This window comes from Podarcis cretensis, assembly GCF_951804945.1.
Source record: "Podarcis cretensis genome assembly, chromosome: 1".
Classification (NCBI taxonomy): Eukaryota; Metazoa; Chordata; class Lepidosauria; order Squamata; family Lacertidae; genus Podarcis; species Podarcis cretensis.
The window spans coordinates 68,036,050-68,049,649 of NC_137170.1; the positions used below are offsets into that span (position 1 = coordinate 68,036,050).

General features: G+C 42.5%; 1 protein-coding gene across 2 annotated transcripts in view; it reads left to right on the forward strand.

Annotated features, from left to right (window-relative positions):
* SPON1 (spondin 1) overlaps positions 1 to 13,600 on the forward strand; it is a 277,173-nt gene that overhangs the window by 93,613 nt on the left and 169,960 nt on the right. For both annotated transcript variants that reach the window (XR_013835950.1, XM_079966220.1), the window contains exon 6: positions 11,379 to 11,527. Coding sequence is in view for 1 of the 2 variants with exons in the window: in XM_079966220.1 (XP_079822346.1) it covers positions 11,379 to 11,527 (149 nt within the window). In the remaining variant the exon portion in view is untranslated. The remainder of the gene's footprint in view (positions 1 to 11,378; positions 11,528 to 13,600) is intronic.

The following is a 13,600-nucleotide window of genomic DNA, read 5'->3' on the forward strand; positions in this document are numbered from 1 at the left end:
ACAACAAGGTACATCACTTGGAGTGTGTGTGCTTTTTAAATTCAGTGATATATATAATAAAATAAGGGAAGGCATAGGTGAACTGATTGTGAGGCACCAAGAGCTCGAGGGTTGTCATGTCCCAGGAATCAGATTTGATTTGGGGATGATGGAGTGTACTGGCCCTAGGGGACTATGTCAGCAACCCTGGGTGCCAGAGCCAACAAATTTGGCAAAGGGTATACATGGGCCCACTGGGACGCGGGTGGCGCTGTGGGTTAAACCACAGAGCCTAGCACTTGCCGATCGGAAGATTGGTGGTTCGAATCCCCACGATGGGATGAACTCCTGTTGCTCGGTCCCTGCTCCTGCCAACCTAGCAGTTTGAAAGCACTTCAAAGGGCAAGTAGATAAATAGGTACTATTCCAGCAGGAAGGTAAACGGCGTTTCTGTGCGCTGCTCTGGTTCGCCAGAAGCGGCTTAGTCAAGCTGGCCACATGACCTGGAAACTGTACCCCGGCTCCCTTGACCAATAAAGCGAGATGAGCACTGCAACCCCAGAGTTGGTCATGACTGGACCTCATGGTCAGGGGTCCCTTTACCTTTACCTTTATACATGGGCCCAAGCTTCAAATTGGGTTGCAGTACAGCTGAACTTTTTCAAAAAAATTAAGTAGATGTCGTAAATGAAACATACTTAAATATGGGTACTCATGATCACAACTCAACACCTTGGTCAAAAGGAAATTATATGTTAGCCAATTCAATTGACATGGCCAGAGCTAATGAACTTAGATATTTGCTTAAATGTAAGAGGAGGCAGCCCCAGAGTTCCCCAGCTAGCCTGGGTATCACTCTCTCACAGCCCACCCTATCCTATAGGATGCTATGTGAACAGATTGCATAGAATTATATGTCATTTTGTACACTTTGATGCTCTGTTGACATGTTAGACAATAATTGAAATCAATGCGGCTTACTGTGAAATAAGCATGTGTATAAGTCGGCTGAAAGTCAGCCGAGAGCCTGGCTTTCTGATGGTACAAACATCTGGAATCCTGTGGAGAACAAGGAATGGCTTTTTGGATTCATTTATGGGGAACATGGGTTCCCAGGTATTACCAGCCAGGATGTCACATTATCATCTGGAATCCTCCCCTTTTGAAAATTGAGTGGTATATAAGCAACTTACCTCACAGGATAAACAAGCTATCCATTTCCTAGCACTTTGTACACTTAAGAACAGTCCAAGTGATAAATAAGAATGTAGCAATCACAATAATTTTTGCTCAGCTGTCAGGTAATAAGTTCAGGATTAAATATTGTTAAGCTTTATGATAGTGATATAAAACACACCAGAAAGAGCATTCGTTCTTCTTTACTTGCCTGCATTCCTGTGCGGCCTCACCTCATAAATATGAATGTTTTAAAGTCCTGGTACTTTAGCAGCAAGAATTATTCTATTTGCTTTATTGTCATCCAGAAATGTGATATTTGCCACTGATTTTGACACTAATGGAGACAGCACTAACCCCTGCAGAACAACCAACATCAAATTGTAACTATAAATTCCTGGGAGGCCAGAAAGCTTTTCCACCCACCTACATACCCTGGATTTTAAAAATGAAAAGTACCTGTCAAAATTGCTGTTTATTATGCAGAGGCTCTGAAACTATTAAATGAAACAAAACCTTATTCAATCTGGACTGTGGAGAACTGTGAAGTGTTTGCCATTATGGTACAGAAGAAATGTCCATAAATATGTTCCTTGCTGGACAGTTCCTATAAATCTATTAAATTTTAGAATTGTTTATCAAATTATATTTCACTTGCTATGTTAATCTAAGAAGATTTCTCATACTGAGCATCTGGTAGAACTGTTGGTTAAAAATACTTAATGCTGGCATTTATTAATTTCCAGTCACTCCTTGAAAAGATGAAAGTTGTTAAGTCCATACCATGTAGTTCTGGAGTTTCTAAGGAACAATCTTTTATGCCTATTGAAAATAAGCTTTGACTAAAAGTGCTGGCTTTATTAGATTTCTATGGAAATAAAAAGGTTTAAAGAGAGCTCAGCTTTCCCTTTGCCCTGAGAGCATTAATATTACTAGCTTATAAATAAGATACCAGCACTTAAGCTTGCTGATGATGTCTCCCTCTGAGTTACTTGCAAACTTTTATTTACTAGTTTGTCATCCAAAGTGCACTTTAATCCAGATCTAATTTTTTAAGGTCTGTTCTTGGCAGTATCCAAAACACACTTCTAAACCAAACGCCTGAAAACACTTGAGACTTGAAATAACAAAACACAGCTTTGAGTGCAGCTGAATCATTTATTAGAAGGCATAGCTGGCAGCCTGGGGGTGTAGCTTCAGTTTGTGCTCTGGAAAATCTTCCTAATAGTGTGTTTTGTTTCAGTTGCATTGGTGTTTAGCAGCAAAGCATTTTAAAAGTTTTAATATACTGTATACTGGTCTGGAAATAAGGGCTTGTGCACATGTCCACTTGTCCCACCACTTTCCCCTAGGGAAAGCCCCTTTTTATCTGCTGTTTACTGCTGAATCATAACAAACATCAATCCGTTTTTCTGCAGATAGATATTTGTTCTGATTCAATTGTAAACAAATGAAAGACAGCTCAGCCTCGTGCTTGCTAGGCACGGGACAAGTGGAAGTTTGGATGAGCCCCAAGTTTGATTACATCAATGGGATATAATAACAAGCAGAAAACAAAAGTTTGTGTCTGACTCCTAAGTGTATTTGGTAGAGAGTAGAATCTATTGAAGGGATGCGGGTGGCGCTGTGGGTTAAACCACAGAGCCTAGGACTTGCCGATCAGAAGGTCAGTGGTTCGAATCCCCGCGATGGGGTGAGCTCCCGTTGCTTGGTCCCTGCTCCTGCCAACCTACCAGTTCAAAAGCACTTCAAAGGGCAAGTAGATAAATAGGTACCATTCTGGCGGGAAGGTAAACGGCGTTTCCGTGCGCTGCTCTGGTTCGCCAGAAGTGGCTTAGTCATGCTGGCCACATGACCCGGAAGCTGTACGCTGGCTCCCTCAGCTAATAAAACGAGATGAGTTCCGAAACCCCAGAGTCAGCCACGACTGGACCTAATGGTCGGGGGTCCCTTTACCTTTACCTTTACCTTTACCTTAATATCTATTGAACTCAATGGTATTTGCTCCAAATGAGTAAACATGCCGTATTCTGCCTATGTCCAGGAAATTCCCGGTGTATGGCAGCCCGAGACTCATAAGAGAGATTCAGACTAGAGACTATGCTTTTATTACTGTTTCTTCATTTCTGTGAGGGAATATTTTGGTTGCTGCATACCTTGTAAAATGCAAATAGCATAGTTGGTGTAGAATATTAGTAAAGAGCATGACAGCCATTGCCTTGCATTGATCCTATGTGCTCCCGGAAAGTGTGAAAAATAGTTGTATTTCAAATGTTTTCCCCTCACGTAATATTGCAGTGAATATATTGGTCTATTTCAGTTGTCTACTGAATGAGCTTTAGTCCAAAGAACTGAACTTCAAACAGTACAGGTGCACTGAAATGCTATGCCAGTCATGAATTCATAAAATTTGGTTATTATGTGTGAATAATAATAATAATAATAATTTATTATTTGTACCCCGCCCATCTGGCTGGGTTTCCCCAGCCACTCTGGGCGGCTTCCAACAAAGCTGATACACTAAAATGTCACATATTAAAAACTTCCCTGAACAGGGCTGCCTTCAGATGTCTTCTGAATGTCAGGTAGATGTTTATCACTTTGATATCTGATGGGAGGGCGTTCCACAGGGCGGGCGCCACTACCGAGAAGGCCCTCTGCCTGATTCCCTGTAACTTGGCCTCTCGCAGTGAGGGAACCGCCAGAAGGCCCTCGGAGCTGGACCTCAGTGTCCGGGCAGAACGATGGGGGAGGAGACGCTCCTTCAGATATACTGGACCGAGGCCATTTAGGGCTTTAAAGGTCAGCACCAACACTTTGAATTGTGCTCGGAAACGTACTGGGAGCCAATGTAGATCTTTCAAGACCGGTGTTATATGGTCTCGGCTGCCACTCCCAGTCACCAGTCTAGCTGCCACATTCTCGATTAGTTGTAGTTTCCGGGTCACCTTCAAAGGTAGCCCCATGTAGAGCGCATTGCAGTAGTCCAAGCGGGAGATAACCAGAGCATGTACCCCTCTGGCGAGACAGTCTGCGGGCAGATAGGGTCCTAGACTGCGTACCAGATGGAGCTGGTAAACAGCTGCCCTGGATACAGATTTGACCTGTGCCTCCATGGACAGCTGTGAGTCCAAAATGACTCCCAGGCTGCGCACCTGGTCCTTCAGGGGCACAGTTACCCCATTCAGGACCATGGAATCCTCCACACCTGCCCGCCTCCTGTCCCCCAAAAACAGTACTTCTGTCTTGTCAGGATTCAACCTCAATCTGTTAGCCGCCATCCATCCTCCAACCGCCTCCAGACACTCACACAGGACCTTCACCGCCTTCACTGGTTCTGATTTAAAAGAGAGGTAAAGCTGGGTATCATCCGCATACTGATGAACACCCAGCCCAAACCTCCTGATGATCTCTCCCAGTGGCTGCATGTAAATGTTGAAAAGCATGGGGGAGAGGACCGAACCCTGAGGCACCCCACAAGTGAGAGCCCAGGGGTCTGAACACTCATCCCCCACCACCACTTTCTGAACACGGCCCAGGAGGAAGGAGCGGAACCACTGATGCAGTGCCCCCAGCTCCCAGCCCCTCAAGACGGTCCAGAAGGATGTTATGGTCGATGGTATCAAACGCCGCTGAGAGATCCAGCAGAACTAGGAAACAGCTCTCACCTTTGTCCCTAGCCCGCCGGAGATCATCAACCAGTGCGACCAAGGCAGTTTCAGTCCCATGATGAGGCCTGAATCCCGACTGGAAGGGATCCAAATGGTCCGCTTCTTCCAGGCGTGCCTGGAGTTGTTCAGCAACCACTCGCTTAATCACCTTGCCCAAGAATGGAAGATTTGAGACTGGGTGATAATTGGCCATCGTGGCCACATCTAAAGATGGTTTTTTAAGAAGCGGTTTAATAACCGCCTCTTTCAGCCGGTCTGGGAAGGCTCCCTCACGGAGGGAAGCATTCACCACCCCACGAAGCCCATCGCCCAGTCCTTCCTGGCTAGCTTTTATAAGCCAGGATGGGCAAGGATCCAGGAGAGAGGTGGTTGGCTTCACTCGTCCAAGCAGCCTGTCCACATCCTCGGAGGTAACAGATTGGAATTGATCCCATACAACTTGACTAGACAGGACTCTAGCACTCTCCCGCCCTGGCCCTGCTCCCACGGTGGAGTCTACTTCTTCCCGAATCTGAGCAATTTTATCTGCAAAAAACTTTGCAAAATCATTGCAGGAGACCATGTGGCCCGTACTGGGCCCCAATGTCGCAGGTGGTTCCGCTAAATTGTGAACCACCTGAAAAAGTCTCCTGCTGCTGTTTTCTGCAGATGCAATAGAGGCGACGAAGAAAGTCTTCTTCGCCGTCACTATCGCCACTTGGTAGGCTCAACGTTGAGCTCTAACGTGTGTCCGGTCAGATTCGGAATGAGTTATCCACCACCGGCGCTCTAGCCATCTCAACGATTGTTTCATTCCCCCAGATCCATGGAAAACCACGGGGCTCTCCGGGCTCCATGCAATCGGAGAGGGCGCTTCGGAGCCAAATAGTCAATAGCCCTGGTTAACTCCACATTCCAGCGGACCACCAGGGAATCGGCTGAAAGGCCATCAACATGGGATAAAGCATCCCCTACCACTCTCTGGAAACCATTTGGATCCATTAAGTGGCGGGGGCGGACCATCCGAATTGGTCCCACCTCCCTGCAGAGGGGATGGGTTGCAGAGAAGTCCAGTTGCACCAGGAAGTGATCAGACCATGGCACTTCTTTCGTTTCGCTTTTACTTAGTGTCAGATCACCAACATCCATAGAGGTAAAAACCAGGTCCAAGGCATGTCCGCGGCTATGGGTTGGGCCAGACTTATTCAGGGACAGCCCCATGGAGGCCATGCTTTCCACGAAGTCCCGAGCGCCCCCTTGTAAGGTCGTGTCAGCATGGATGTTAAAATCCCCTAGGACAACCAAGCTAGGTGTCTCCAGGAGAACATCCGCCATGACCTGAAGCAGCTCGGGCAGGGAATCCTTGGTGCAGCGGGGAGGTCGGTACACCAAAAGGAATCCTGTACTGCCCCTATTGCCCAACTTCCAGAACATGCACTCGGAAAACCATCATGCCTATCAAATTTTGCCAAGATTATACCGAAGTACACCTCTACGTTCCATGTGAATTTCATGCCAATATCATACAAACAAAAAAGCTGGTGCCAGGGCAGCAAAGACATTTTAAAATGCTCACAATCCGAAAGTGCCTAGCATACCCCTTGACCCATTTCTCTGAAATTCTCTAGGCTTCATTTTCACAGAAGAAGCTACTTGCAAATTGTATCCAGTTCTGTTAAAAATGTAAATGTTTCAGTTCCACAGTGATTTGTCCACTTAAATCTGCTGGGAATGATAACAAAGCTTTGTTTAAGAAATGAAGTGGGAATGAAATGAAACAACAAAAGGAAGCAATTCCCAAAGCAAAGCATCAAATACGAATCATGTGTGTGTGTTTGTATTATTCAACTTACGTATGAATATTATTCAACTAAGTTACACTCAAAATAGACCTACACTGGATATCACAGATGCGCTTGCTTTTTAAGTCATGCATCATAGGGGGTGTGTGGCAATCGTTTTATTTGCTTGCTATATATTTTCCAGTAGTTTTTCCTAATGAAGCTTAAAATTGGATCTTCACTTCTTTTCCGATCTATTGGGGCATGTTTTTCTCCTCTTTTGCCTCCATACTGTCTTTTACCTTCAGCTGTTTCAGTTTGCATGCCCTTCATTTGTTCTGCACAAGCATTTCTGTTTTTCTTCTCCATTGTTTCACCCAACGCAGTTATTCTAGTCTGCACAATTTCCACATACCTTCTCCTCCCATAACTCTTTCTGGTTCCTCATTCCAATAGTGCAGGAAACATATTCTGTTCTCTCCATTTATTTCAGATATTCATTTCTCTCTTTTTTTTTTTTAAATATATTTATTAAAATTTTTAAACATAAATGCAGAAATAAAAAACAATGAAACATATATCATAACATATTTTCTTAGCTTCATTGGACTCCCTCACGTCTCCCGCTCCCACTTGCATCATTGTCAATTCTTACCCGCAATTTATCATCTTGTTTACATTCTTATATCCCATTCATTTAAAATATAATCTATTAATCCTCCCAAAGGTTTATGTTTTTTCCTCAATCTCACTTGTCATCCTAATTCCATCTAGTTTAGTGGTGCTCAATTATTTATGATCTAGCATCCTTCTTAACATTCAACCAAATTACAATACTTTTTTAAATAAATCTTAAATTTCTTCCAGTCTTCTTCAACCTTCTCTTCTCCCAGGTCTCAGATTCTGCCGGTCATCTCGGCTAGTTCCATATAGTCTATCAGCTGCGTCTGCCACTCTTCCAGTGTGGGTAGATCTTGGGTTTTCCAGTGCTTAGCGATAAGTATTCTTGCTGCTGTTGTTGCATACATAAAAAATGTTCGGTCCTTCCTTAACACCTTCTGGCCGACAATACCCAAAAGGAAGGCCTCTGGTTTCTTAGTGAAGGTATACTTAAATACCTTTTTCAGCTCATTATATATCATTTCCCAGAAAGCCTTCACTCTAGGGCAAGTCCACCAGAGGTGAAAGAATGTTCTTTCATTTTCTTTACATTTCCAACATTTATTATCAGACAAATGGTATATTTTGGCAAGTTTAACTGGGGTCATGTACCATCTATATATCATTTTCATTACATTTTCCTTCAAAGCATTACATGCAGTGAAGTTCAACCCAATGGTCCACAACCTTTCCCAGTCCTCAAACATAATGTTGTGCCCAATGTCCTGTGCCCACTTTATCATAGCCGATTTAACCATTTCATCTTGTGTATTCCATTTTAACAGCAAGTTATACATTCTTGAAAGTACCTTAGTCTTAGGCTCTAACAGTTCTGTTTCCAACTTCGATTTCTCCACCTGGAACCCTAACTTTTTGTCATTTTTAAAGACTTCTTTAATCTGAGCGTAGTGTAGCCAGTCTCGCACTTTATCCTTCATTTTCTCCAAACTCTGCAATTTCCAATTGTCTATTTCAGATATTCATTTCTCGTTTGCCTTCTTCATGCTGAAACTTTTTGGCCCAGTTTTTGAGCGGCTGGAACATTTGTTTCTGGCACCAGGCCTGCAGGGACCGTAAAACAGCTGCTAAACACTAATAGCACTATGTTGCTTTGTAGCTGCTGGTCCAAGTGGAAGGAGCAAGCAGCTCAGCAACATAAGGCTGTACTCCCCAGCCACCTCCAAGCTACTGTGCACAGTCTAGTGACAGGCAAGCAAGGAGGCAGCAGGATGACCTGCAGGGCATCCAAATTCTCAGGGCAAGTTTGTCTAGTCTTATGTTTTCTGACAATCCATGTACCATGTTAGCTTCCCCAAGGCTGGTTCCATGTGTGACCCACAATGCCAGGCACAGTTTTCTAGCTGTGACAGAAGGTAGGCCCTTTTACCTCATAAATTATAATGGATATTCCTTTAGTCAGAACATTGGAAGTCAGTTGAAGAACGTAGAATAGATATTCCGCCCCAGCCGCAACCCAAAGTTCTCTGCATGCAGAACTTCCAGTGACCTTTTCCATCTCAACTTACGGAAGTGTCAGGAGAATATACAGCAGGTGGTAACCCAAGATAGGACCTTCTAAGAGGAGGTGTCCCGATTCTGCCATGCCCTCCCCCTGGAAGTATCACTGGTGTCAATGTTCTTCTTATGCTGTTATTAGACAAAGATTGCTTGTTCATTAATGGGACATTAGGTGCTCCTGCAATTGGGAGCCATGGGAGGCTCCATGAGTGCTTGTATGGCTGATGACTTTTGTTTTTATCCACTCCTAATTGCTGGGGTTTTTTTAGTATTTTTTATTAAAGATTTCTTGCTTTACAAAAGTATGTGCAATGTCTCTTTTTTCAAGTTACATTTTCTACAGATCAGTTTCATTTGTTGAGACATTAATGTTACATAAGGAAGAGAAGGGGGAAAGAGGTGGAGGTGGCCATGGTGAGTGGGAGGGGGGGTTGGATGGTGATGTTTCTATTTTACTTTATGTATGTGTGAGGTTTTGTGTCAGCATTGCTTGTGCAGGTTCTCTTTGCTATTCTCTTGTGTTCATTTGGTGGTGAGAGAGGTTGGGGTTGGCCTAGGGTGTGGTTGTTTGTTTGCGATTGGCTGTGGTGAATTTTGTTTTCATGTGTGAGTGGGGTGGGTGGGTGTTTTTGAATCAGGTTAGCCATATTGATTTGTATGCTGTTGGTGGGTTCTTGTCGTCGTCTTGTTGGGCTGTGTGCTGTTTTGTTTTTTAAACTACAATGTGACCTGCCCTGGTATCATCTAAGAAAGGGAAAACTGAAGTATAGATGTAATAAAGAAAGAAAGAAAGAAAGAAAGAATAACCTCTATGTCTGCCTCTGAATTAGTTTGGTTTTCTAAAGGCGACCTAATGTTGCCTTCATTTTATTTGCATTGATTGTGTTTCACGTTAGTTGTTGACAAATTAATTTTAAACTTTGTTTTCGTTTTACCTCATTTTTGTTTTTACATTAATTTCAATGGAGAGTCAGTGCTGCCTGCAACACTGATGCTTTCCATCCAAATGGCATGCATTTTGTAGCCTTAATTATCAGATCTACCATATTTCATATAGATTGGTGAAAGAGTACCCACCTTATAGGCAGTTAAAAAGATGTGCATCCCATAAGCTTCTCATTGATTTAAGTGGGAGACCCAGTGAAATTTCTCTTGCTTGTAACTATTTCAGTTCAGATGTTGGGAAATTTGTAGGCAATCTGTTACCATCTCTGTGCAACAGGCCTGCCAAAATGCAGACAGATTAGACAAAAGCCTCCCTATTTGATTATTGGAGACTTCTTGCAGACATTGAACCGACGTTTCTTTGCTTCAGATGAGACACTTGACATGCTATGTCAGTTTCTCAAGTCTTTCAACTCTATACAGAGAAATGCATCAGTATACAATACACTGCAGTGCCTCTTTTCAACTTTAGGAATGTATCCATTTGTAAAACTGTGCCTCCTAAGTAAAACAAATGCAAGAAACTAAAATCAAGGTGAGAAACTAAAGTAAAGGGACTTGCATTAGTTTTTTACATTGAAACTAATGCGAAACTAATATGAGAACTATAGACTAACAGTGAGCTCATTCTCCAAAATGACACAATTATCATGCAGGGAAGAGGTATCAGCAGACTTGGAGGAATGGTGTAGTGTGTAGAAGTAGGGGAAAATGCAGTGTTATGAGTTTAGAGGGACAGTCTGGGTGGTATTCTTGGGTCCCTTCCCCCTCCAGGACTCCTGTATCCAGGGAGGGTTAGGATGTAGTAGAAGACACTGCTGAACTGGTCATACAAGTTTCCTTGTAAGAAAAATAGCCTTAGCTGACCACTTAAGTGTTCTCATCAGCTTATCAAAAAGTGAGCTAAGTTGTAATAGCTAAAACTAGATGATGGTGCTCTCCAGGAAGTCGGGGAGGCATTTTCCCACTCCTCACACCTGCCTGGATGATACAGCATCCTAGGACAAAGAACAATAGACCAAAGGGAGCTGGATATGGGAGAATTGTGTGAGACAGTTTTACTGATGCTAGAAGCTGGAGGGACAGAGACATGCCTTCTCTGTGCTGGATACAAAGCTGGATTTGGTGTTCCCCTGGTAAGCAAATGGGGAAGTAAGTTTTGTTGGAGTGCTAACACTAGGAGCCCCTCCATGTGATACTCAGTTTGTATATATCCTCAGGACCCAACAGTCTCTGTTGACCTTCATTCCAAGGAAGCTGAACCCTGGGTAATGCACTAGAATCTCTTACTGAGATTGCATTTGAGGGCAAGGGGAGCCCTGAGAAGTGAAACCACCAAGAACAGCCCAATGATGACACAACTTTCTTGGCTGGCATGGAATACAATAGACTGTGAGGGAGAAATGGGAAGTTGTGGGGAAGAAGAGAAATGTATTGGAGTATCCTGGAAAGGGCATGTCTATCTGTCTGGAATACTGAACACTACAGCTTCAGAAGAGAGCCTTCAGAATGGAGCCCTGTAAATGGAAATGAGACAATAGAAGATAATCTTATATGCTTTCTGTGGCAACATCTCACTTTAGCTCCTACAGAAGGCAAGTGGTATTTCATTGTAGGACAATCTTCTCTAAAGCTACTTATTGTATTATTTTATCTTCTTTGGTTAAAGGGCGAGCTAACCACTGGTCTGCAATCATTGGTGGGTCTCATTCAAAGAACTACGTACTTTGGGAATATGGAGGATATGCAAGTGAAGGAGTTAAGCAAGTTGCAGAGCTTGGATCACCAGTAAAAATGGAAGAAGAAATTCGGCAGCAGGTAATTGTCATTTAATTTATTAAAACAAAAAAAAATCGTTTAAAAATGTATAGTTGCCAGGAGCTGAAAATGTGAATCAGGCTTGAAAGATCTTGCTACTATTAGGCTTCACTGTTTTAGCAAACCTTAACAAAGTCAATTAAAGTTTTCCTGCCTAATGATTTTAAGATTTAGCCCTGTGACTGAATATTCAGTAAAGAGCGTCTTCTGGTTCACTCTCTTCTTAATGAAAACATTGAACTATTGACTTTACTTATAGCTTTGACTTAGGACTGTTCTGTACATGTGTGCATTTTTCGCAGATCAATGTGCAAATGATCTGCAGCATCTGCATATCATACACAGGGAGAAATAAGTATGGCATGTGAATTACTGCACTTTACACCATCCCAGATTGGGGGGGGGGAAGGGTCAATTTTCTGGGTGAAAATGAAAAGTGCGGTAGTGGATGGTGTCTGACTTCTAGGAATAGGTGTCAAATAAAGCTAGGCTTATACAAACTAAGGTTTGAAAAATCAGTGGTGCAATCCTGAACTCTCACTTGCCATTTTTGTATAAGTAACACATAAAATATTAAGTACAGAAGAGTGGCCGTAATTAATTGTTTGTTAATTCATCTTCTGGGGCCTGTGCATTTAGTAGGGAAATGAGATCCCACTCTTACTGGAATCAGTGTCTCTGCTTATATTTGTTCCCTTTCCTGAAACTTAACCAGTGAGTCTGTCATCTATTGCAAGTGTACAGAAAATAGCAGCATGAATGAAGGGACTATGGGACTTGCAGTTGTTTTTAAAGAGACCATGGTTTGTAACCAGTGCTCTACATGTGTAGGTTCCAGTGGCACAACGGGGCTTCTATTTCCTCTCCTCCAGCAGCATCCCTCCCACATCTGCTCTGCAGGTGTCTCCCAGACAGCAGGAGGAGTGGACTGAAGGGGACAGGAAAGGAAGAAAAAGCACATGGAAATCCATTGTGGCAATAAAGCTACAGCTTAGGATTTGGCCTCTTATCTCAGTCCCTCAAATATGAAGTCCTAAAGTTTTAATAGAGAAATATTGATGTCACATGTAAAGTCCCATAGGCTATATCAGGGAAAACACTGGGAAAGGCAGTTTTCTTTTTTAAAACTTTTAAAATACTGTGCATGTCCTGCTTTTAAAAAATGTTAAATCGTGATAGTATAATATAGATCGTTGCGATTCTGGAAGTCTCTGCTCTAGTGCCTAATACATCATTTGAAATGAAGCTGGTAAGTTTTTGCTGGCTAAATAGCTTGCTATTAATTTTTGCTTCGATATTGGATTGCTGCATATAATTTCATGGAATTATTGTGAAATAATTAAATAGGAGTTATGCTCACTCTCATATGAATCTTGATATAGCTAATTTATCACTTAGAAACCCACTGCACTTTGTCCCTCTAACCTCTTACTGAAGTGTTTTCTAAAAAGTATCTGACAACACCATTAGATATTTGTTCACCTGCTTTATTCCTATCTCAAAAAAGTTTTTTTATTTTATTTTGGAAAAAGGCTTAAGAGAAAAGGGCTTTGATTAAGCTAATATTGTTAATATACCTAGCTAACATGATAGCAAAGTTAAGTTTGGAGCCTCGAAGCACTTACATTGGAAGCCACAGGTGGAAAACTCAAGTCTGACCTAAAATCAAGTGACTTATTTGTAGAAATTCATTGTTTAGGAAATGCTGACATGTAGGTGATGCAAGTCCAAACGCTGTAATGAAATAAACTTCCTTCTTTTGACTACTTCATTCCAGATGAATGTGTTCAAGCTTAATGGAAGTTACTTGATTTCCCTACTCTCCCTCATAGTTGTGGAAGCCATATTTGTGTGGGTTGTTTTTTTCTTCACCCTAAAAGGGTGGAATATAACTTATATATTTATATAGACCATTTATAGCATGCCCTTCATCCAAGGATTTTGGGGTGGGTAACAGCAAAATTCAACTAAAATACCACATCCATCCATAAGATCGTAAAAACGCAAGCCAGCCTGGGGGTTTTCCACATAAATGTGGTTGTCTAGATGGGCCTTTGGTCTGATTCAGCAGGG